General features: G+C 39.1%; 2 protein-coding genes across 3 annotated transcripts in view; one reads left to right on the top strand and one right to left on the bottom strand.

Annotated features, from left to right (window-relative positions):
* The window catches only part of LOC117995661 (protein SCAI), an 84,055-nt gene that overhangs the window by 49,539 nt on the left and 8,766 nt on the right, over nucleotides 1-25,750 (bottom strand). The window lies entirely within an intron of this gene.
* Nucleotides 9,051-12,340, top strand: LOC117995339 (succinate dehydrogenase cytochrome b560 subunit, mitochondrial-like). The gene is made up of 3 exons (XM_034983349.2): nucleotides 9,051-9,138; nucleotides 11,220-11,464; nucleotides 12,031-12,340. Exons 1-3 carry the CDS (start codon nucleotides 9,065-9,067, stop codon nucleotides 12,315-12,317), a joined length of 606 nt encoding a protein of 201 aa, XP_034839240.1. The 5' UTR covers nucleotides 9,051-9,064; the 3' UTR covers nucleotides 12,318-12,340.

Below are 25,750 nucleotides of genomic sequence, written 5' to 3' on the forward strand. Positions count from 1 at the left end.
CGCTGATACAGTCTAATGTGGAATAACCTAGGTATAGGTTTTATCAAAATTATTACAAAAAAAGTTGTGACATTGCCTCGTTTTTGATTTTTCACTAGGTACTTGTTGGTTTTCGTTTATTCCAATTCTCTTAGACTGTTATTTCGATTGATAAAACAACCCGGAAAAAATCCCTTCCTTTCAACTGCTCGTTTTACAGGTCTGATGCATAATATTTATTCCGTTCTGTTTACTGTTAGGGCGATTCTCGAACAGTACCTACCTACGAAAAGTAACTGTTTTTTACTAATTTTTTTATGATACTAAATATTTTTTTTTAGATAGAAGACGGCAGCCATCCTAAATCGTCGTGGTTTCTATTCTAGGTATAGCAGAATTATACTTAATCATTCTTATTTTTTTATTTAGACACATGTTAGCCCTTGACTACAATCTCACCTGGTGGTAAGTTATGATGCAGTCTAAAATGGGAGCGGGCTGAAGAAGGGGTAGGTATGCCAGTTTTTATTATACCCATGCCCCTTTTGGTTTAATAAAAATGTTTATAAAAACAATAAAAAAAGGGGAAGGACAACCTCCATCACTGGGTCTTGGCAGTATGACGTGTGTTTTAAGCATTGATGTTGAAACCAATGGGTTTAAGCATTGATGTTGAAAACAATGGGTTTCAGCATTGATGTTGAAACCAATGGGTTTAAGCATTGATGTTGAAACAAATGGGTTTAAGCATTGATGTTGAAACCAATGGGTTTAAGCATTGATGTTGAAACTACTGGGTTTCAGCATTGATGTTGGAAACAATGGATTTCAGCATTGATGTTGAAACCAATGGGTGTAAGCATTGATGTTGAAACTAATGGGTGTAAGCATTGATGTTGAAACCAATGGGTTTAGCATTGATGTTGAAACCAATGGGTGTAAGCATTGGTGTTGAAACTAATGGGTGTAAGCATTGATGTTGAAACCAATGGGTTTAGCATTGATGTTGGAAACAATGGATTTCAGCATTGATGTTGAAACCAATGGGTTTAAGCGTTGATGTTGAAACCAATGGGTTTAAGTATTGATGTTGAAACCAATGGGTTTAAGTATTGATGTTGAAACCTGAAATCAAAATGTGTGACTTATTGACATTTGCCATACTTCATTCACGTAGATACCTACATCTTTACTTTACCATGTGCGTCGCATGGACGACACAGGAGCCCTGAAAAGTTGTTGGACAGCAAACCAGAGGGCCGTAGAGACCAAGAAAGACCTCGACGTCGGAGGATAGACGGAGTGGAGAAAGAGATGAGGGTTTTAGGGGTTCGGAGCTGGAAGGAAGCTGCTTCTGACGGGCGCCGATGGCTTAGTTTGCTTGACCAAGCCTACCGAGGGCTGTAGCGCTTTGTTGATGCTGATGATGATGACATCTTTAATATAGGTAGGTACTTAATAAAAATTGCTAGCAAAATAATGAAAAATAATGCTTTAAATTTCTTTTCCATTCAAGTAGAGTTCAGCCTGATTCACGGCCGATAAACCGAGAACGTTCGTTATCATTAATCCCTCACACTCGTGAAAGAGAGGTCACAGATTTGTTTGACCTCTCGTTTATTACTAAAAATCGATATTGGAATATTATTGGGATGCAAAATGAGGCATGTTTTACAGTGGAGGAGCGTAGGCGTGGTTTAATAAGGACAGCCCTCTAGTTCTCAGAAAACCTGTCATCCCTCCCACACGCTGAATTACGAGTGCTGCGCGTGTAAGTTGACCTTGAACTCTATCCAGGTCATAATATACCTATTGAACGCGACAGGTCGAGGTGGCAATAGGGGAGGGAATGCCCCGCATACCCGCACAGCCCCCGTAAACTACATTGTAAAAAAGGGTCAAGAGCGAGATGCCTGCGCCCTAGATGCGTAAGTAGGCATCAGCTAACAAGGTCTAGGGCTTAGAAGGAAATTCCATCCAAATCTGTAGTTTGTAGGATTTATAGTTCCTGAGATTTCGTGATTAGTCATCATCATCATCATCAACCAATAGACTTCTACTGCTGGACATAGGTCTCTTGTAGAGACTTCCACACGCAACGGTCTTGCGCCGCCTGGATCCAGCGGCTCCCTGCGACTCGTCTGATGTCGTCCGTCCACCTAGTGGGGGGTCTGCCAACGCTGCGTCTTCCGGTGCGAGGCCGCCATTCCAGCGCCTTGGGACCCCAACGTCTATTAAGTACTTATCGGTTGTACGAACTATGTGCCCTGCCCATTGCGACTTCAGCTTCGCAACCCGTTGAGCTATGTCGGTTACTCTAGTTCTCCTACGGATCTCCTCATTTCTGATTTGATCACGTAGAGAAACTCCAAGCATAGCTCTCTCCATCGCCCGCTGAGTGACTCTGAGCTTTCTTATGAGACCCATAGTTCTTGTCTCGGATCCATGTGTCATCACTGGCAACACGCACTGTTCGAAGACTTTCTGGTCTTCAAGCAATGAGGAATTTTGGACAAGAAGACATCTCGAAGCTTCCTGAACGCTGCCCAACCGAGTTGGATTCGGCGGCTGACCCCGTTTACATTAATATTATTGTCCTTTTTATTTTATTTTATTTTATTATAAAGGCACACAAAACAGGTTTCAGCTATAAATGGTCCAAATACAAAAACAATAGATTAAGATCTAAGCGGTAACATGTGTACACAACAATACTATTTTAGTGACTGACAAGTGGCATTGGGTAGGGCACATAGTTCGTAAAACCGATAGATGTTGGGGTCCCAAGTTGCTGGAATGGCGACCTCACAACGGAAGACGTAGCGTTGGAAGACCCTCCTCTAGGTGGACGGACGACATCAGACGAGTCGCAGGGAGCCGCTAGATTCAGGAGGTGCAAGACCTTGGTCTGCGGAAGTCCCTATAAGAGTCCTATGTCCAGCAGTGGACATCCATCGGTAGATGATGATGATGATGATGATAATGATGATGAAACGGGGTAGGTAGTATTTAAATGGAGCAACTAAAGAACTGGACACACAATATCTGTGACACAAAAGATTCTAATAAACCAGAAAGAACCTTCAACCTAGTTGCTTGGTAGAGATCGCTTCGCTAAGGCCGCTAATTGTATGTTCTTCTTTTATATGTTACTTTTTTGTGTCTTTTCTTTTTGGTGTACAATAAAGGATATTAAACTAAACTAAAGAACGAGTCGGACTCGCACACGTATGTAAGTAGGTTCGTTTGGTTTCGTACCATCTTACAATAAGTAATATAACACTTTTGTTGTTTTTGTTTACTTGTATGGCGGCCATTTCAACTAAATACCTATTATGATTCATGAGATGCAGCCTGCTGAAAGACAGGCGGTCGGATGGACAGACGGATTGACGGAGGCTTTGTAATACGGAAGCTTAAAACGGTTAAAGCTCTAACACACTACCTATAGCCTTAACCGTTCGTTGTTTCAGGCTACCCCTAAAATACTTGAAATTCCAGACCAGCCCGGACTTCATGCACAGTCCGCGACAGGTCGAGATGGCAATTGCGGTATGAGGTGGGGGTACGCCCCACACACCCGCACGTCACCCGCGCTCGCCCGCACCGAGTTAGCGCGGGGGCTGTGCGGGTGTGCGGGGCGATCTCTCCCCGTTTGCCATTTCGACCTGTCTAGGTATCTATTGTGTGTATTTGGTTTATTATGTACCTTCGTGTATTTACCAGATAATTAGCGTTGAAAAGTTACATTGGAGCCTCATAGGGCGGCGGTGTATTTAATGCGAACGCGTGCTTCTAATTTACAGATCAATTAAGAACGGAATGCGAGCCCTATGTTCTAAACAATCGAATCAATTACATGTGCAGGAACCGCTACCCGTCGAAGAGATGTCCGGAATGGAATAATAGTTATTTGTTATGCAAGGCTGCAGAGTTGTTATTTTGTCGCGAAAGTTTGTATTGAATTGCGAGTCAGCGAAGGATCATAACTTTCTAAGGTTGAACCACGAGCGAAGCGAGTTTAGTTATAACTGTCGTGAATGTGTTTAAGCTGCGAGGTTTGGAACCCTAATTGCTATTGCGCTGGAATCATGTCTCATTAACATCGAAATATAGTTGCTCCGTTACGACGTGATTGAAGGACAAACCAACAAACCAACAAACAAAAACACTTTCACATTTATAATAGGGTAGTGATTATACTTATATTATGATTTATTGAAACGAAACACAAAATATCATTCCCGAAATATGTTTTAATTGGGATATTACCTTTGTTGCTCTCATGAACGCAATGGACCATAAGCGAGTAGGTAGGTGCTTTTACCCTTTGAAATCATCGCTATAAAATGTACTTTAAAATACACTATTAATTTTATTTACAGACTGTGTTATTACTGCGTACTAATATTAAAATTGAGGAAGTAAGTCTGTTTTTCATGACTTAACCCATATATAATCGATCTTGACAAAATTTTGCACGCGGATTGCTTACATCCCAGAAACAGATATGATTGGAGTCAATGAAGCCATAAAACAGCCAATCTTCGGAAGTCCTCAGGAACAGCTCCCTTCTTTATCCAAAGTAAGCCACGTGCCTTACTTTTTAAAAATTAATTTTTGAAGAAACAAAATATACATATTTTTTCTGAAAAACGAGCCCTTTTTGCCTATAGGTGTTTAGAGGTCGTTTGATAGCGTTTGACCTCCTCTACAACTTCTCAAAGAGACCGTAAAGTTTTACTGGACTTCATAAATACTTATACATGATAATATGAAGAATAAATAAATAATTATTATATCGTACATATTATGGTTTAAAAAATCATAAAAATTATTTCCCCGTTTCAAAAGGTTTCTGATTTTAAATAAGTAATACCTATATAAAAAATAATTTAAAAAAAACATCAATATCGGAGGTGTTTCTGAAGACTTCCGACGAAAAGGCTTCATTGACACCACTATATAGAATTGTTCATAAAACATAAACAATATTGTAGACTATCATTCCTAACTATATGCTGGCATTACCAGCAGTTGCCTCTTCCACCACACCTTGCAACCAAAAAACGCATCTGTCAAAAACCTCTTTGTAAAATCCATAATCCATAATTCCATAAATAAATAAATAAATAATATTATAAATGCGAAAGTGTGTCTGTCTGTCTGTCTGTCTGCTAGCCTTTTACGGCCCATCCGTTCAACCGATTTTGACGAAATTTGGTACAGCTAATATAGCTTACACCCTGGGGAAGGACATAGGCTACTTTTTATCCCGGAAAATCGAAGAGTTCCCACGGGATTTTTAAAAACCTAAATTCACGCGTACGAAGTCGCGGGCATCATCTAGTAATTAATAACTCAGTAATTTAAACAATTCTGTGTTTCTTTTGGAACAAGAATACTTTTGATTCTGGAAACTCAATGATCTCAAATATCTCACGAAATTTTTAAAAACAAATCCATGCGGACGAATTCACGGAGATCAGTTAGTTGTTATTTAAATACGTTGCTTCAATGTTAAATTGCCTGAAATTTTAATATTATGCATTGAATAATGTCGGTGGCTCGTGCGGTAAGAACAATTTAACAAAGGACGGGTGATAATGTTATAGGTAAATATTATAGATATATTGCATATGGGTTTGCCTAAAAAAATTCTGTCCAGGATGATTAATTAATAATTTAAGAAAAACTTTTTTTTAATCATTTCACAAATTAGGCTTGTTCTTGTATTCAATGAAATATCAATAATAATATGTATAAGTATATCTATGAAAATGATAAATACATAGGGTATTTATCATTTTCATAGATATAGTATTTTATTAATGGTATTTTCATGGAGATAGTATACGGTATTTTCATATTTTACTTGTTGTTTTGACTCATTTTTGACTGTTATGAATATGTCAATTGCGCAAAACGTTCCGTTACTGCAAGATAACTTTTATTTTAATAAATTATAATAGTTTCTTTCTTTTGATTCCAATATCTTAGAGCCTTAATATTTTTTATATAAACATTGTATATACTTATGATTATAGTCAATATAAACTTTTGCTTGAACGAGTCTTCTTTAATTTTTAAATTATATGGGTCCATTCTCGCCAGCCTCCTTTGGTACAGAGATAGTTTTCATCTCGGGAAAGGACATAGGCTACATTTTTCCTAGAAAATAAAAGAGTTCCCACGGGATTTCTGAAAATCTATATCCACGCGAACTAAGTCGCGGGCATAATCTAGTACCTATATAATAATTGGTAAATACTCAATATTTGAATAAGTAGTCACACTATCATGTATTCCACATGAATGATTTTCATGTTTGAGCCAACCTGTAGCTTTGATTCTGTACAAATATTAAAATTGAATGTAAATGGTAATGTTTACCAATGTTTTTGCGGTTTGCCTTACATAAAATGTAACATTTTACATTTTTTATATCAGTGGACATCAAAGAAGAGTAGGATGCAACATAAAAAAAATGGTATTTGGTATTTTTGATCGTTTATTAGGGTTCCGTAACTCAAAAGGAGAAACGGAACCCTTATAGGATCACTTTGTTGTCTGTCTGTCTGTCTGTCGGTCTGTCAAGAAACCTACAGGGTATTTCCCGTTGACTTCGTCGTGAAAGGCAGGTAGGTAGGTCTTATAGCAGACATTCGGGGAAAAATCTGAAATTTGTAATTGATGGTTACATCACACAAAAAAAATTAATTATGGTCTGAACTAATAATTAGTATTTTCAATTATCAAAGTAAGATAACTATATCAAGTGGGGTATCATATGAAAGGGCTTTACTTGTGGATTCTGAAGCAGATTTTCATATATTTTTATCAATCATAGTTTTTGATTTATCGTGCAAAATGTCGAAAAAATACGACTGTACTAAGTACGGAACCCTCGGTGCGCGAGCCTGACTCGCACTTGGCCGGTTTGTTTTGGTACGAAATCTTGCTAAGCTATTTATTCTAAGTGATGAAAACATATACTTTAAAATTTTATTTATTAGTATAGATTATCCATAACTTGTAACATGTGATAGGCTTTAGGAGGAATTCTCGCGTAAACATACGTACTATTGTTCTGACGTTCGACATATTGATCATGGCCACGAGGGCCCCTTCGACACCATGCAAGCGTTCCTAACAATAGTTAGTAATTACTTACATACTTAGTATTCTGTGGTATGTAATTTGACGAGCGCTGCGGATGCCTGTAACATGGTCTGTTTTGGACAAGGGTTAAAAGTTATACCTACATTAAAATATACCCATTGTAATTTGTAGTAGTAGTATTCTGTTAATCTATGGCTATGTGTATGTTCTGGAAATTAGGCCCACTAAAAATAACTGTTATTTTGATTTATATATCATTAAGAGGTCCAGTATTTGCCGGGAAACAGACAATTATTGTACTGTATTTCAAAAATAAAATCTTCTGTAAATCAAATCTTCTTCTTGAAGTTTCTTTTTTTAAATTTTTTTTATTTAGATACAAGTTAGCCCTTGACTGTAAAATGTTCGTGATGTTTTGCGTACGTGACCCGTCCTCGCCTCGTACGTGGCCGCCACGTGTCAGCTTAAAAAATCATCCCGATCACTCATCCGAACTAACTAACCGGCTCGTTGGAAAGCCTGGAGCACCGCAGAGACGTTAGCTCTCTATGCGTGTTCTATCGCCTGTATAATGGGGAGTGCTCTGAAGAGCTTTTTGACCTCATTCCACCCTCTTTTTTCTACAACCGCACCGCGCGCCACCGTAAGGAATTTCACCCTCACCATCTGGGTGTCTGGTGCACTTCGACCGTCCGCTGCGCCAGATCCTTCTTTCCACGCACGTGCAAACTGTGGAACCAACTCCCATCGGCGGTGTTCCCACTAGATTATAACATGGGGTTATTCAAGGGGCGGACCAACAAATTCCTAAAAGGCCGGCAACGCATCGGCGGCTCCTCTGGTGCTGCAAATGTTCATGGGCGGCGGTAATCACTTAACATCAGGTGACCCGCCTGCTCGCTTGCTCGCTATATCTAATTTAAAAAAAAAAAAAAAATCCGATCCGAATCCGTAAAAATATGGATATAAAAATATCTACGATATATACGTTATAATACCTACAGATAGTTCTATGACAATTTCGGAACGTATTTTCACGGACTTGGATCGAATGAGTGCATAGCTGACTGGTCTGCTCAGAGTGACGTGAGGTGTTAGCAAAATTACTTGTAGATACCTACTTATATCGAGTTTGTTTTGACCACAGCACCAGGTTTTGATTAACTTGGAGACCACATTTAAATACCACTTTGGAGCGCAGATATAGGTATTAATAATCACGGAGTTTTTTTTTAAATTTATTATCAACATACAAAAAAATTAATATTAGGTAGCACACATTGAAAAAAAAACCATAGATGTTTGACCCTCAATGCGTACGTCTGCGCAGAATACCAGCGCTCAGGTTTTATTCTTAAAACCTGCAGCATTAATGCTGAGCTGGGGCCATTTCATCTTGTGCCAAGTGGGTGCAAGAACAAAGATTAGAATTAATTATTAAGTACTTCTTATTATCTACTAACTACTACCTACTAACCATTAATTTTAAGTTTGTTTGTACCTACTTTAGGCATAAGATGAATAAACTAGTTTTCTTTCTTTCTTTCTTCTTTCATTAAATCATGCCTACTTATCATAAAAAATATAAATGTACAATATTACTAGCTTAATTTTGAATACAAAGTTACGAAGCTGCTTAGCTTCTGTGCTAATAATAGTATAGAACAAGACAGCTTGATATAGCAATCGGGGTGAGGACGACATCCGCACAGCCCCCGCGCTTAGCCGGTGCGGTACAGCGCGGGTGACGTGCGGGACGCGGGTGTGCAGGGCGTCCCTCCACCTCATTTGCCGATTGCCATCACGACCTGTATGCTTGAAGAAAAAAACTTTTTTGGCAGGAATAAAAACGAAAATGTAGTTTGAATGCGTCAAATCAATTGATATTGATTTGATGTTTTAGATTACAAACCATTTCAAACACATGATTTGTCAAATAGATAGTACTTAAAATAAACAAATTATGCTTATCTTATTGTGGAAATCACACGGCTTAAGAAAGGATATTCAGTTATTGAGAAGAGTAAATAATAAGTGGTATGTCTCTATAATATAAAAATTTATCACCAAATGTGTTGCTCATCGCAAATCTCGAGAACAGCTGAACCGATTCCGCTAATTCTTTTTTTATAATATTCCTTGAAGTACGAGGATGGTTCTTACCGAGAGAAAAATTAAAAAAATTGCCTGGAAAGAATCGACTGTTAGGTGGTACGAAGTTCGCCGGGGCAGCTATCTGTTGAACAATAAAATCAATAGCTCGGAGCGAGACCAATAATTAATCTATGCAACAGCTGGTGGTGTCTTTGTGGCATTGACTTATATATTACTTCGTAAGGACAGGGCCATTGAACAAGCAAAATGGCACCGACTATTTGGTTCTAAAATGTTTATTTAGCACCAATGCAACCTCAGTGGCGTCTGGATTTGAAACGGGTAGTTCATTAGTATCTAAGAGGTGGCGGTTCCAAAACCGTGAAAAATTTTGTTCGCTTGACCACATCTTGTCATTTATATCGATGCTTTGTGGTGTTTTGTCTAATGCTCCAATCATCGGGTCCAATCGCTCATACGCTGCGCTGCGCGACACGACACGACATTTGCCCCCTAGAAAGAACCTAAGTTTCAGATTTCAAGTTAAAATAACAATAATTAAAGCTTACCTATCTATGCAAGCCCTTCCTCTATTTTACCACCCTTAAAGGGGGTTTTCAAGATGACTAATACAGATTTTAATGTTATTTTTTATTATTATTTATAGCTAATAACCTATGTCGATTTTCATGTCTCTAACTTCAAAAACATATAGGACTTGCATTCCAACCTTTAATATCATACAACCAAAGGGGGTGAAAGTGGGGGTCAAAGGTTGTATGAAAGTAATGATAGTCTCAAAACAGTTTCTTAGCTGACATTTACGTCCTAGAAAGAACCTACCTTCAAAATTTTCAAGTTTGTAAGCTTTATAGTTCCTGAGATTTCGTGATTCGTCAGTCCAGTCAGTCAGTCAGTGAATTTTATAATTCATTTTAAACATTTCATTTTTATCTGTTCTACAAAATATACTAACCGCACGAACCTGATGATGCCATGATGAATCCGACAGTGACGTCACATGGATTGAAGTTGTAATGTATTTCACTAAGGAACTGTCGCCGTATATCAATCCGTGTGACGTCATCACAGCACAGATGGCGGGTAGCGTTTTCGCGGCAAAATTTTTAATGCTAAATTTAAATGCATTTTATTGCACTTATCGATTGAGTATTATCACTTTAGGATCAAATTAAGACACTATTCAAAAAAGCGTTAAATACCGTATTGAGATTCTACGTTAAATGAAGTAATTATAGAAGGCGGTGGTATGTACCAAAAAATAATTTGTAAAGGACACCACAGCGCAGTGGTGTGTTTCAGTGATGCCGTTGACACATTTAAGCCCATAAGGAACAGTTTGTGCGACAATCACGAAATGGCCCCACAATACAGTTTCGTGATCATCTCACAAATAATTCTTAAGAACTTAAAATATGTTATGTCACGTAATAGTTTCACGAACATTAAACGGCCGAGCCATACTTTTTTCTAACCAATGATCGAATTAAGTAAATTAAATTACATTCAAACAAAAATTAATTAAAACAAAAAATCATAGATACAATGCTGCTTAGTATCTTGGCCTTCGTTTCTGGCGATAAGGCTAGATCAATTAAGACTCCAAATTTTTTATTACTTTATTATAAACTCTGATAAAAATAATGACGTAAACTGAAAAAAACTAATTAAATCGATCAAAAGTTATAAGCATTTAAATATTTCTGATTAGACAGAGATAGCGATACAGCAGTTTGACGTCACACCTACTAATGCCATAGTAGCTTCGTGTGGTTTCATACAAATTTTCGTTTTGCGAGAAAGGGATAGCAGACCCTCCCACTCCAAAATTAAAATGCCTGTAACTTTGTAAATCTTTGTTGGATTTTAATATTTTTTTCAGTGTACGTTATTATTTTTATCGTAGTTTATAATAAAGTAATAATATTTATCAAATTCAAAAGTAGGCAAATACCCAATTTAGAAGAAATTCTGGTAATTACCAAAATGAAAATTTGTTTCAGGCCCTGGTTTATTCCATCGTCAACACCTTTGGCCAGTAAGTCCGATGCTTACAAGAACCCATGTGGTGACGGCAGCGATCGATCAGGGAAAGCAAAGCATCAAATATCGTACAAGACTTACGAGCCTCTGGTATATACTTGTCACGATGCGAAGAACATGAAACTGAATCGGCCAATGTCACCGCATCTGACAATATACGCACCAACCTTGCCGGCTATGACCTCTATAGTGCAACGTGTTACTGGCAAGTATTTTTTTAAAAGATAAAGTCTTCGAACAGTGCGTGCTGCTCAAGCTCAGAGTCACTCAGCGGCCAGTAGAGAGAAATATACGTGGAGTCTCTCTATGTTATCAAATCAGAAGTGATCCGTAGGAGACCCAGAGTAACTGATATAACTCAACGGGTTCCGAAGCTGAAGAGGCAATGGGCAGGGAACATAGTTTCAAAAATGCAACTTCCGCAAATTCTTGTGCAAATGTTGACGTAGCGCCACGTGCAAGTGACTTACGAGAGCTGCAAGTTCTTCTTTTATTCCATTACAAGTTAGCGCTTGACTGTGATCACACCTGGTGCTAAGATGGAAGCGGGCTGACTTGGATGGGGTATGACAGTTTCATTAAACCATAATCCCCCTAATCGTTTACTACACGGCTTCAGAACGCTAAATCGCTTGGCGGGCGGGCACGGGTTTGTCACTAGGATGACAAATAGACACCACCCCCCCCCCCCCCCCTTTCAGAAAAAGTGCTAGTGAACACTTGGCATAGGCTAACTTAATAAAATGAAAAAAAAAAACCACTTCGTTGCAGGTTTGATTGTAACGGCATACGCTGTGCTGATGGCATTCGGCAGCCTGTTCCTCTCGAACGGCGTGGAAACTTACGTGTCAATAATCCAAAGCTTAGATCTTTCGCGGCCATCCATATTTGTGATAAAGATGATTTTAGGCGCGCCGTTTGTTTACCACTATTTCAACGGGATTCGTTTCTGCATGTGGAACGCTGGCAAGTGGTTGGACATGAAGGAAGTATATTCGACGGCGCGCACGAGTTTCATTGCGACGGCTGTCGTAACAGTGCTGTTCACTTTACTTTAAAGCTATTCGTTTATCCGATAGACATCAACTGCTGGACAAAGGCCATTTTCACATGCATACGGTAAAGTAGTAATGTATGGAGGTATTATGATGACAGCTTTCATATGGCAAGGCAACCGTGCCACAGTAATTCACGACAGTTACGGCGGTTACGCACTCATCCGATCCGAGTCCATGAAAACACGTACCTACAGAGAGAGAGTGCTGTAGTAACTATAATAAGTTAGTATAGCGCTGTCTCTGTTACATACCCATATAAATAATAGGGCCAAACAGAGAGAGCGCTATATTAACTTCATTCCGCGGATAGGGTAGGTAGGTATAGTAGGTCACACCTACCATAATGGGATCCTTATACTTTGTATGAAAATCTCCCCTTTCCTTCCCCATAGCATTGTATGGATGGACTCAATAATGTATTCTCACAATATGTTGTATGTAGTTGAGCTAATGATGCCAATACAATAGTACTAAGAGCGGTTACGCATTCATCCGATCCGAATCCGTGAAAATACGGATTTAAAAACCTCGGACCGATGCACGATGAGAGAAATTGGATGACGGAAGTCGGATTTAGTGCGTAAGCTAACATACACATAAGTAGTTCTATGACTACTTCGGAACGTATTTTCATGGATTTAGATAGGATGAGTATGTAACCGCCCTTATGCTTTGCTAAAATACGCTGGAAAATTAATTTATATTAACACTAGCTTATGCCCGCGACTTCGTCCGCGTGGAGTAAACAAAATTCAAACCCCTATTTTACACCCTTAGGGTTGATCTTTAACAATGAGATTTTAACATAATATGAGCTTAATAAAATATGGCATTAAAAATGCAACCCCTATGGGGGTGAAATAGGGATTTGAAGTTTGTATGAAAGTCTGTCAGTTTTGAAGTAAGAAAAATTTAGCCCCTAAGTAGAAAATTAAGGGGTTTGAAATTTGTATGAAAGTCTGTCAGTTTTAAAATTTAAATCAATATATTGAGTATGTAAATGTAAGTAGGTATATATTATAGAAAACAGATGACGTAGGCATCCACTTAAAAATAATTTTGGAAAACTAAACCCCTCAGGGCTTAAAATAGTGTCAATTTTCAAACCCCTATTTTAACCCCTGAGGGGTTTAGTTTTCCAAAATCCTTTCTAAGCGGATGCCTACGTCATCTGTTTTCTATAATATATACTTACATTTATATACTCGATATCTTGATTCAAATTTTAAAACTGACAGACTTTCATACAAATTTCAAACCCCTTAATTTTCTACTTAGGGGCTAAATTTTTCAAAAACCATGGATACACATTTTCTATGTTTATAACAATTTATAAAACTTTTATAAAAATTTCACGATTCTTACTTCAAAACTAACTGACTTTCATACAAACTTCAAACCCCTATTTCACCCCCTTAGGGGTTGAATTTTCAAAAATCCTTTCTTAGCGGATGCCTACGTCATAATAGCTATCTGCATGCCAAATTTCAGCCCGATACGTCCAGTAGTTTGAGCTGTGCGTTGATAGATCAGTCAGTCAGTCAGTCAGTCACCTTTTCCTTTTATATATATAGATATAAAATTTAATTATTAATATGAATGAAAGTTTTAATTACATTTTGCAAATGTTTGTGCTAAGCTTCTGTACTTTAAACACTATCAGAGTGAACCACACTATGCTCTATACCGGCAAACAAAGTCACAAGGTTTGATAATTTCAAAATTAAAATAAGTTAACCTGTCCTTTTCTTATCGCATAAAAAAGATTTGGTAGGTTTACTTTGTTTTTATCTGTAACACCAACAACAAATAAATGCATTTTCTTTATTTCTTTCTTTCTAAGAACTTTAGAAGAGAGAGCGGAAATAAAGGCGAGATGAAAGGTTTGTTGATTTGTAGCTCATTTCGTCTACGTGCTAGAGACCAGTGACATGCGTGCAAATAGACAGCCAGACAGCAGGGGCTTCGTTTTACCCTTTGGATACGGAAACCTAAAAAACGACGTCTGAAATCTCGTAATTCGACCAACGCTGCCGGGCGAACGTGAACCGTGCGGAAACAGGTTTCATTCAAAATTAAAATAAGTTAACCTGTCCTTTTCTTATCGCATAAAAAAGATTTGGTAGGTTTACTTTGTTTTTATCTGTAACACCAACAACAAATAAATGCATTTTCTTTATTTCTTTCTTTCTAAGAACTTTAGAAGAGAGAGCGGAAATAAAGGCGAGATGAAAGGTTTGTTGATTTGTAGCTCATTTCGTCTACGTGCTAGAGACCAGTGACATGCGTGCAAATAGACAGCCAGACAGCAGGGGCTTCGTTTTACCCTTTGGATACGGAAACCTAAAAAACGACGTCTGAAATCTCGTAATTCGACCAACGCTGCCGGGCGAACGTGAACCGTGCGGAAACAGTATAACGCGTAAAATTGAACTCGTCACGCGCCATTTTATCTTTTTGTGTCAAATTTCATGTTAAAAGTACGATTTTAGTCCTTATTTTAAAGGTGAAACGTACTTTTGACATGACAGTGGACTCATAGAGTTAAAATGGTACGTGAGTAGTAGTCATTTTTTACGAACTATACATATGAAAGAGCCAGCACGGCCGACCCGTTTGAAAGGCAATTGTATGTAGGTATGTATACGAAAAGGGCCAAAGCTCTATTACTAGAATCGCCTCTCCACCTCGTCCGCCCTATGGCGCGATGTTGCGCTTTTTGCTGCAACGTCCAGCGTCATTTAATTCACCATGGGACCTAAGCGTCTACTTACAACCCGTTTACTAAAAGATTGGACCTAGCGTCATTTAAAAATTAAAAACCCAGCAAGTGGCAGACAAAAATTCGTAGTGTATGTTCGCATCATTGTCACTGATGTCTCTGATACACGTACTACGAATTTTTGTCTGCCACTTGTTGAGTTTTTTTTTTTTTGATTTTTACTCGACGCCAGGTCCATTCTTTTAGTAAACGGGTTGTATTTACCCCATTTACTGTCATTTAATTGCACCGCACTGTCATCTGTATTCAGTGTGTTTTAGGTTTAATATTATGTATTTGAACATCAATTATAAAATTTAGAAAATTGTTTTGTTATTTTACAAAGACGATTGAATCTATAGGACGCGAGTCGACAGGTCGAGATGGTAATCGGGGAGGGAACGCCGCACACCCACACAGCCCTCGCGCTAACTCGTAACTCGGGTATGCGGGGCGTTCGCCCGCCTCATACCCCGATTGCCATCTCAACCTGTCGCGGACTAGTTATGTCAATTTCTTGACATGCAAATAATATGTGATTTGCATGCATTTCGTGTTAACTGTTTTTCCTAAATACCTATAATAGGTATAGTTACCTACGTGTGTGATTTTCATGTTTCATTTCTTTAATTTATATAAATTTCCGCGTTGGTAAGTAACTAAGTATACCTACTTATTTTTTCGTAACAAGCTACGAAATCAGTACGCTTATTATAAATGTGAAAGTGAGTTTGTTCGTTGGTTTGTCCTTCAATCATGTCGCAACAGTTAATGGGATTGCCGTGATTTTTTTGCATGGGTAATGATAAAAACCTGAAGAGTGACATAGGCTACTTTTTATACCGGAAAATCAAAGAGTTTCCACGGGATTTTAAAAAAATCCTAATTCCACGCGAACGAAGTTGCGGGCATCAGCTAGTAAGATTAATATTTGATCTTTTCGTAACTGGTCATTAATTATGAATATTTTATCCGGATTCGTAATTTTGTAACTGGTTACTAGTCAAGGGTACGCCGGTTCATAACTGACTACTTATAAATCATTGTCAAAGTAACAATTTAAAACTGGTTTTCTGTCAGTTGCGAAAAAATAGTTATCAGCGTGGATGGAAGAAAGGAAGGTTAAATCAGGTGTAAGTGTAACACACACCGGCAGAGTGTAAGTAGAAATAAATTAAAAAACCGGCCAAGTGCGAGTCAGGCTCGCGCAATGAGGGTTCCGTATTACAGTCGTATTTTTTCGACATTTTGCAGGATAATTCAAAAACTATGATACATAAAAATAAATAAAAATCTGTTTTAGAATGCACAGGTGAAGACCTTTCATATGATACCCCACTTGATATAGTCACTCACTTCGAAAGTTGAAAATACTAATTATTAGTTTATAACCACAATTTAATTTTTTTTCTGTGATCGAACCCTAAATTCACGGTTTTCAGATTTTTCCCCAATATCAGCTATAAGACTACCTACCTGCCAAATTTCATGATTCTAGGTCAACGGGAAGTACCCTGTAGGTTTCTTGACAGACAGACAGACAGACAGACAACAAAGTGATCCTATAAGGGTTCCGTTTTTCCTTTTGAGGTACGGACCCTAAAAAGAGGACCTTTATTAATAACTGCTCATCATATGGTAAATAAATTTTTTTTCATTTTCATTTTTTTTTTCATCATCACCATGATCAACTCATCGCCAGTCCACTACCACAGTTCACGATAATTAGGGAGCTTTTTAGGGCAAAACTAACAAAGCAACTCATCGCCGGCTCACTACAGAGCACGGATCTCCTCTCAGAGTGAGAAGATATTTCATCAGTTTTCCAGCACCTCAACGGCCATCCTGACATTCACGAAGGCTTTTGGTCATAGTCTCCCACGCTGGCCAAATGCGGATCATCAGACACACACCTTTGAGAACATTATGGAGAACTCTCAGGCATGCAGGTTTCCTCAAGATGTTTTCCTTCACCGTTAAAGCAAGTGATATTTAATTACTTAACACGCATATTAGGTAGTCTGAAAAGTTAGAGGTGGGTGCACGGGATCGAAGGCCCAACCTCCGATTAGGAGGCGGACGTCTTAACCACTACGATATCACAACTTGATAATAATCTATACTTCCATACTACTAAGTATCTATTATAAATGCGAAAGTGTGTCTGTCTGTCTGTCTGTCTGCTAGCTTTTCACGGCCCATCCGTTCAACCGTTTGATGAAATTTGGTACAGAGATAGCTTGCATCCCGGGGAAGGACATAGGCTACTCTTTATCCCGAAAATCGCGGACGAAGTCGCGGGCATCATCTAGTATATGTATGTTGTTGAAATATAATATTATTATATTATAATACAGCGCGGGGACTTGTATTGCGCTAGTATTCCGGGAATGAAATCGCAAAGTGGGAAGCCGGTGCGGAGGCGGGGAACCTCGCATACAGCTCTCAGTCGCAAAACGCGGGCCGGAAAATTCCGAGCATTGACGATTCGCGATTTTCGAGTCTGTAACGCATTGACGTGTAAGTAGGATAATAGTATCAAATCGCTGCTGGAATGATACGATGCGATGCGACGACCCCCAAGAACTTTTATTTCATATACTTACTAGGTGATGCCTTCGACTTAGTCCGCGTGGATTTAGGTTTTAAAAATTCCCTGGGAACTCTTTTCTTTTCCGGGATAAAAAGTAACTACCCTGTCCAGTGTCCATACCCGAGATGTAATATCGAAATGTAACTCTATACCTTTCAAACCAGGTTGAACTGTTGGGCCATGAAAAGCTACCAGACAGATAGACAGACAGACAAACAAACAGAAACACTTTCGCATCTATATTACTACTAGCGGCTTCACCCGCGTGGATTTAGGTTTTTTAAGAATCCCGTAGGAACTTTTGATTTTCCGGGATGAAAAGTAGCCTGTCTGTAGTAGCCTGTCCCCAGGATGAAAGGTATCTCTGTACTTACAGAATTTCGTAAAAAAAAATGAAACGGATGATTCTTTAAAAATCCCGTGGGATCACCACGATTTAGAAATGCAATTCCTTGCAGCATCAGGCTTGAGGAGTTGGGTTCTCAAGTTCAACGGTAAAGTCTTTACTTATCCTATACCTCCTTGGTACCTCCAATATCAATTATTAAAAAGTAAATATGCGTTCATATACGCTGCAAGTGCTTGCAACAGAGTTTCGGATTGACGGAATTTTTTGAGTGAGTATAATAATTATTGAAGCATTGTGCATCTGTGATACCCTAGTGGTTAGGAGTCCGCCTCCTAATCTGAGGTCGAGGGTTTAATCCCGGGCACGCACTTCTAAGTTTTCGGAGTTATGTGCGTTTTGAGTAATTAAATATCACTTGCTTAAGCGGCGAAGGAAAACATCGTAAGGAAACCTGTATGACTGAGAGTTCTCCATAATGTTCTCAAAGGTGTGTGAAGTCTGATGATCCGCACTTGGCCAGCGCGGCAAACTATGGTCAAAACTCTTCACACACTGAGAGGAGAGCAATGCTCTGTAGTGAGCGAGCGATGGGTTGATGATGATTATAATTAAAGACCTGTAGAATGACATAAGTTACATTTGATTTTGGGCAAGCAAACAGTTTTCGCGGAATAAAATGCAATTTTTTAAGCATTTGTCGTTTATTAATGCTGCAACGAAGTTACCTATTGACGTCCTAAGGATACTTAAATTTTCTATGAAAATCAGAAAATTTAATCATTCCACCTAAAATTATAGTAACATAACCTGAATTAATCCTTCCTTGAGCTACGCAAGCGAAGCCGCGGGTAATAGCTAAATAGTAAGGTTATATTCGCGCAATAACTTAATTCTCAATTAGCACTTAAGCCAATTAGTCATGTTCTAAAGTGTTGAAAATAGAAATTCAGGCCGAGAGTACAGCTAATGATCAAAGGGCTTAAATATAATGATTTAATAAGTACTTTAAGAGGGCTCAGGCGGTGCTTTATTCATACAAACGTAGGAGGGTAATTACTACATTAATTGAAACTGTACGCTCAAAACAAAGTATTACTTATATCGATTTATCTCGTCATTATCTAGGTTTATTGATATGTAAAACATTGAAAAAAATATTGATTTTAAAGTGATTTTACTCCTTATGACATCAGCTATCTGCATGTGAAGTCCCATTAAAATCAGTCCAGCCATTTTGTACATTAGCCGGAACAAACATACAGATGAGAGATAGATAGAGAAACATTAAAAATGCATTTTAGCATTTTAGCATTTATTTTTTATTTTTAAAGCTGGTATTTTACATACACTTTAGTTTTATTTATTTGTAAGTAGGTATAGATGAAATTCTTAAATATATTCCAAGAAACATATCAATTTTCGGCCATAGGTTTAAGTTTCCTGCTGATGTACCAACTAGTTTCCATTCAAGTTATTGAATTAATTTGGCCAACAATACCTATCATTTTGACAAAGAAGCTTGAATAGGTCGTATTAATTACGATTGAACAGTAAATTATTGGACATTAGGACATATTAAGCTGATTGAATTCAGTAAGTAATATGGTTTCTCCACTAATCAATGGATTGCATTCTGAATACAGTATAGTAATTAGTAATATTGGTTCCGACGCATTGAGCTATGAATCCTGATGCGATTAAGTGCATTGTAGTCCAGTGGTCACTCTCGTAGTCCCTCGAAGGCACCGCGGGTATTTTTAATCGACTTCCAAAAAGGAGGTGGTTCTCAATAAGGCCCGGTTTTTTTTTTTGACTTTTTTTAAATGTATGTACAATGTACATCGATTTTTTCCAGGTTTCTGGACCGATTTGCAAATTATTTTTTTAATCAACAGAGAATATTTCGGTGTGGTCCCATAAAAAATTCTGGATCCAACTCCTCAATCCTGATGCTGCAGGGTTACTGCCCGCCTAAGTTATCAAGGTTCAAGAAGTGTTCTTAGTGAATTAATGTTGTAGGTACCAAGCAACGACTTAATGCTTGAACTCCAAGTCCCAACTCCTCAACCCTGATGATGTAGGGTACATAATCAGCACGATCAGCCCATTACCGGCTCACTACAGAGCACGGGTCTCCCTCTCTGAGAGGGGTTTTGGCCATAGTCTACCGCGCTGGCCATGTGCGGATTGGTAGACTTCACACACCTTTGAGAACATTATGGAGAACTCACAGGCATGCAGGTTTCCTCAAGATGTTTTCCTTCACCGTTAAAGCAAGTGATATTTAAAATGCACATAACTCCGAAAAGTTACAGGTGCGTGACGGGGATCGAACCCCCGACCTCCGATTAGACGGCGGACGTCCTAACCACAAGGCTATCACAGCTTCCTGTAGGCTAAATGTAGGGTACAGCACTCCTAAACTATAGTGATTCAGGAACTGCGGATGACGCAATATTATTTTTGGTGCCAAAGCATACTACTAAACTCCAAAGCCGTGTGGATTTGGAAAGATTCGCTGCTGAATTGATATTTCAGGTACCAAGCGAGGTACGCAGGACGCTGATTTTCAGCTGTGACCCGGGTGACGTCAATAGTAAATTATAATATTGGAAGCCAGTTGTTTAGCCAGGAAATTATAATATTAGCCCACACTGATTAGAAAAACTCCGAAAAATCTTAAGAAATTCGTCCACACAAGATTTTCAGATTTTAAGTTTAAACAGATTGGAGTACAAAATCTGAATATCCATGTGGTCTTGAAATATAAATAGAAATGAAAAAGACTATTTTGAAACGTCCAATGCATCTAATTATCAATGGTTCACCTTCATAGCAAGAAGAAGCAGCAGGAATCCCGACTTGTCTTTCTTATAATTGTTTTTGTAAAGCGCAAAACCAGGAGCTCGCAAGGGAGGTCCTGAATGAAGCGAGCCTACGAGCTCGAGTGAAGCGAAGGGCAGGCGGCATACAGCATCTGTAGCTAAGTGAAGGTCGAGTAGGTGAAGCTGAATGAAGGGACGACGGAGTGAGACTTATGGCGTAAGTAGCCCATTTAGCGTACTCAGTGAGCGTTGAGAAACGTAGCTGTAATGTTCGCAACAGGTTGCTAGAGCAATCGGGGTATGAGGCAGGGGGACTTCCCGCACACCCGCACGTCACCAGCGCTCGCCCAGCTGTGTGGTTGTGTGGGCTTTCCATCCCCGATTGCCATATCTACCTGTCGCGCACTACGCATGGGTAAACGCCAAATGCAATATCTGTTAGGTATTTCATTCAATAGCTGACAACATGAAAAGACCTAGGCCTAGACCTAAGATGATGTAGCTATCCATTAATTTCGAAACCTCTCCTTAGAGCTGTCAGTTAACTAGCGCAACCGTCAATGCATAATATCATTTATATCAGCCAATTAGCGAGCTTACGACAGAGGAATGTGCAGACTCAGACAAGCTGCCAAGCGCTTACGAGCACAAAGGAAATCAGCAATTGTATTGTTATCTTTTGTTTTTGTGTACCTATATCTATATGATTTAGCCAGAATGTCAGCATTTTCGTTGCCAACTATTCCAGCATGCTGGTACCTAGCGTAGAACCACCCGGTATTGGGCCAGGGTGTCTCTGCGGTTTTCAACCAGTCTTGAGTTAACAAACTCAGAGGACAGAGCTGAAAGAGCTGCCTGGCTGTCTGTGTGTTTTATTGACGTTGTTGTTTTGCAGGATGTTTTACGTACAAATTATTATAGCGTAGGTACACCTTCGCTCGGAATTTTTTTTTCGTTTTTAGTGGGTGCAGTAAACAGCGCCATCTATGAATGATGAAATTTTACGGAACTTTCGCCCTGAAACTTCCTCATTGAAAATAATTTTTATGAAAGTCCGTCATTTTTCAAGTTTCATCTAAGAAATGTGGTGTTTGAGCTTTTTAGCAAAAATGAATAAGTACGTGTTTCAGGATTTTTGTAAATTCCACCCCCCACTAATCCCACTCGAGCGAAGCCGGCTCGGATCAGCTAGTTATTACATATATATAAGATTTTACAATATAAGCTCCGACATACCTTTTGAAGATGTCTCTCAAAAAATTCAAAGATTTTATAAAATGCAAACTTATTAAAAACCCAATTCCAATGTAAAAGACCATTTTTAATCGAAAGCTCGGAAATGAGTTGCTTTTACCAATATCCTACACCAATGTCTCTGACAGTTTTAATAAATTTTAAAAACATACCCCGCTGAGCTTGTATCGCCTTAGGGCGCGTTTGGAAACCTCGTATTCAGTTACCTAATTTTCTTTTTTTTCTATTGAAAATATTACAGTAAAACTTAAAGCTAGCCTTATCTAATTACTATACAAATCAAGCCTGTGTAGAATGGTGGCAAGAATACTAGCTACATTCCGCGTTGGACAGCCAGGCTGGTCCGTTGCGCAAAAAATGAGCCAGTCCAGAGCCACCAGATGAGGCGGCGGGATGAATCGCGGTGAAATGTCTCGTCAATTTTTTTAGCACTAAGACCCCATGGCCCCAGGGTCTCCACGGCAAATGGAACAATATGTAACTCTCGATAAGAGAAGCATACTTGCGCCGCTTGCCATTTTAGCCATTTCTGCTGCGGCTCCCGGTCTTGATGCTGTGTACCCGATATGACACGGGGCCAATTTGTCAAATCACGTTGCGCCCCACATTAGTGCCCATCTCCGTTTCCAGGGAACCAGCGTCAACCGATCAGGTCTCTTGCCATCATCTCAACTAATCCCTGCTGGCTCAATGAGCATAGGAGTGTCTATTGTGGCAAAAGCTCTTTTGATCATATCTATTATTATCTTACATATTCAACAATTGACATGCAAAACGTGTACAATGGTGCCTACTTTGAATTGGCTTTGACTTTGAATCCGTATGATAATTAATCTAAATTCTGTCTTAGGTCCCAAATATGCACGGTCCTTTTCAATCACATTTTCACAATGAACAAATTATTCTGATCATTCTACGATACATTGTGCACGTGGAAATCAAGCATATCTAGATTTTGATAGCTGCTATTGATTTTAAGTGAAAGCGCAGGTATCAAAGGCTCTGGACTGTACAGTGTCCGTAACAGGTCTTTCAGGGGACCTTTGACACTTGCGGGGATTCACGTACAAAAGCAAGAAGCAGCTCACAAAATGTTCCCGAGCGGGGGCTCAAAAACTTTGTGTAATAAAATTCTTTTACGTAACTTTCTACAAAGGAAAAAAACTGAAAAACTCTTTTAGTTTTTTTCTGAAAAAAACTAAAAGTTCCAGTTCGTTTTTAGAATGTTAATTTCCCACAAATTAGGATATAATATTTGCCAAATAAACTTGATTTGGCGTAGAGCAATAGGATCATCGCGATGTAAATGACTATGGGTTATTGTGAGATAGGTTTGCACTTGACGACAATCATGCCTGAGAAACAGAGCTATGACGAGGTCTACGTAGGAGAGCGCTTGCCTAGTAGATGCCTATTTACTCTTGCCCTGAAGGTATTCCAGTTATACTTGGCAGAAAACACGAACGCCGGAAAAGCATTTCATATCTTAGCGGTTTGTATCAGAAATGTTGAGCAGAAACGCTTCGTACGAGTAGATGGGATGTCGACGACATAAGGGTGCCAGCGTTCACGGTTTCTCGCTGTCGAAATTCTAAATCCGCTTGTAATTAGTAACACAAGGGCTGCTCGAGCATGAACAGTCATGATAGGGACCGTATAAATTGCCACATCGCTGCTTATTGTTTCCGCGAGCGGGCTGTGTGTGTGTAAATGCAGGCGTAACTAGTACCTATGACCCCCCGTTGTTACCTGCCTACCTTTCATGTGCGAGAGCAGGGTAGCGCTTCACGAAAACTAGTGTCCGGTTTCGTATGCAAGCCGAACGCCATTTATTAACAGGTATTGTACTAACGGCCGTTGGTGAAGCCTAACAACGGCCTATCTAGGATGGGTAGAGCCGGCGAGGGTGACTCCAGGCGAGACAGATGCAAAACACTCGGTTCCTTTCAGATGATGATTTACACGAAACGACATATACGAATTTCGATGACACGAAAGAGAGTTTATGTATAGAAGGTTCACGGGTAAAACTTACTGAAAGCAATTATACACTTATTGGTTTTATGTAAGCTGTGGTAGCCTAGTGGTAAGGACGTCCGCCTTCCAATCGGAAATCGGGGGTTCGATCCCGGGCACGCACTTCTAATTTTGTCGGAGTTATGTACGTTTATAAGTAATTAAAATATCACTTGCTTTAATGGTGAAGGAACAAATCGTGAGGACACATCGTGAGGAAACCTGCATGCCTGAGGGTTCTCCATAAATGTTCTCTAAGGTATGTGAAGTCTGCCAATCCGCACTTGGCCAGCGTGGTAGACTATGGCCAAAACCCTTCTCACTCTGAGGGGAGACCCGTGCTCTGTAGTGAGCCGGCGATGGGTTGATCTTGATGATGATTGGTTTTATATAAGCAAGTGACTTTCGCTTTTGGTCTAGTCTATTAATTTGACTTTCACACAAAAGTGTTATTGGTTTTATTGTCACTGATTGTCACTTTCACTTTTGGTCGTAGTGCCAAGGGGTAGTTTCTTGATGCACCGCGAGGTTAAGCTCCTAAGTGCTGCTGTACTTCGTACGTTGGAATTTGGAGTATTTGGTCAAAAAATCCGATGTAAACCAAAATAGTACCTATTACAAATATCAAGATAGGCAAATAATGCCACAATACCATCTTAGACAAACTCAAAAATTGCGTTACGCAATGAGCATTCAAATTTATAATAAACTAGCTTATGCTCGCGACTTCGTCCGCGTGGACTACAAAAATTTCAAACCCCTGTTTTACCCCCTTAGGAGTTGAATTTTCGGAAATCCTTTCTTAGCGGATGTCTACGTCATAATAGCTATCTGCATGCCAAATTTCAGCCCGATCCGTCCAGAAGTTTGAGCTGTGCGTTGATAGATCAGTCAGTCAGTCAGTCGGTCAGTCAGTCAGTCACCTTTTCCTTTTATATATTTAGACTAGCTTATTCCCGCGACCTTGTCCACGTGAACTACATAAATTTCAAACCCGAACAACATGAAACAGTTCATGTTGAATTTTCAAAACATGCATGCAAAATAATCATAATAGTTACCTGCATGCCAAAAGAGATCGAAACACTCCCATAGATACCTGGGCCCTGGCCACCCTGGTGATAACAAGATGAAAGTAGCACCATTTAAAAGCTTACATTTAAATAATCCATAATTGATAATTTGGCAAGATTTGTCAATCTAGGAGCTGAGCAATTCAAAAAGTAAAAATGAGGTTATGTCCTAAACTATATGCTGACACTTGATCTGTAGTAGGTTTATTAAATGCCTAGCTGCTAAGAATTTATCACATAGACTTATATTAGGTAAGCAATTAGAAGGCACAGGATGGTTTCAGGTGCACACTATTCACGAATTACAGACTGTCGTTTGGTCCGAAGGCGCGTTTGCTTATTGTATTACAGAGACCAGTCGCTATACCAATCAAAGATCTATTTTGTCAATATCCAATCGAGAGGCGTTGTGTCGTATTCCAAATAATAAGGCCAATTCTGTCGTGTAAGCAAGATTCTTGGAGTCCATTAACGAAGCAGGGGGTCAATAAAAAAAAGCAGAATCAGAAAGCACGCGAAAGACAACAACAAACGTGTGTCACACAATTAGAGTTGTCAACTA

Source organism: Maniola hyperantus, chromosome Z (assembly GCF_902806685.2).
Source record: "Maniola hyperantus chromosome Z, iAphHyp1.2, whole genome shotgun sequence".
NCBI classification, from domain to species: Eukaryota; Metazoa; Arthropoda; class Insecta; order Lepidoptera; family Nymphalidae; genus Maniola; species Maniola hyperantus.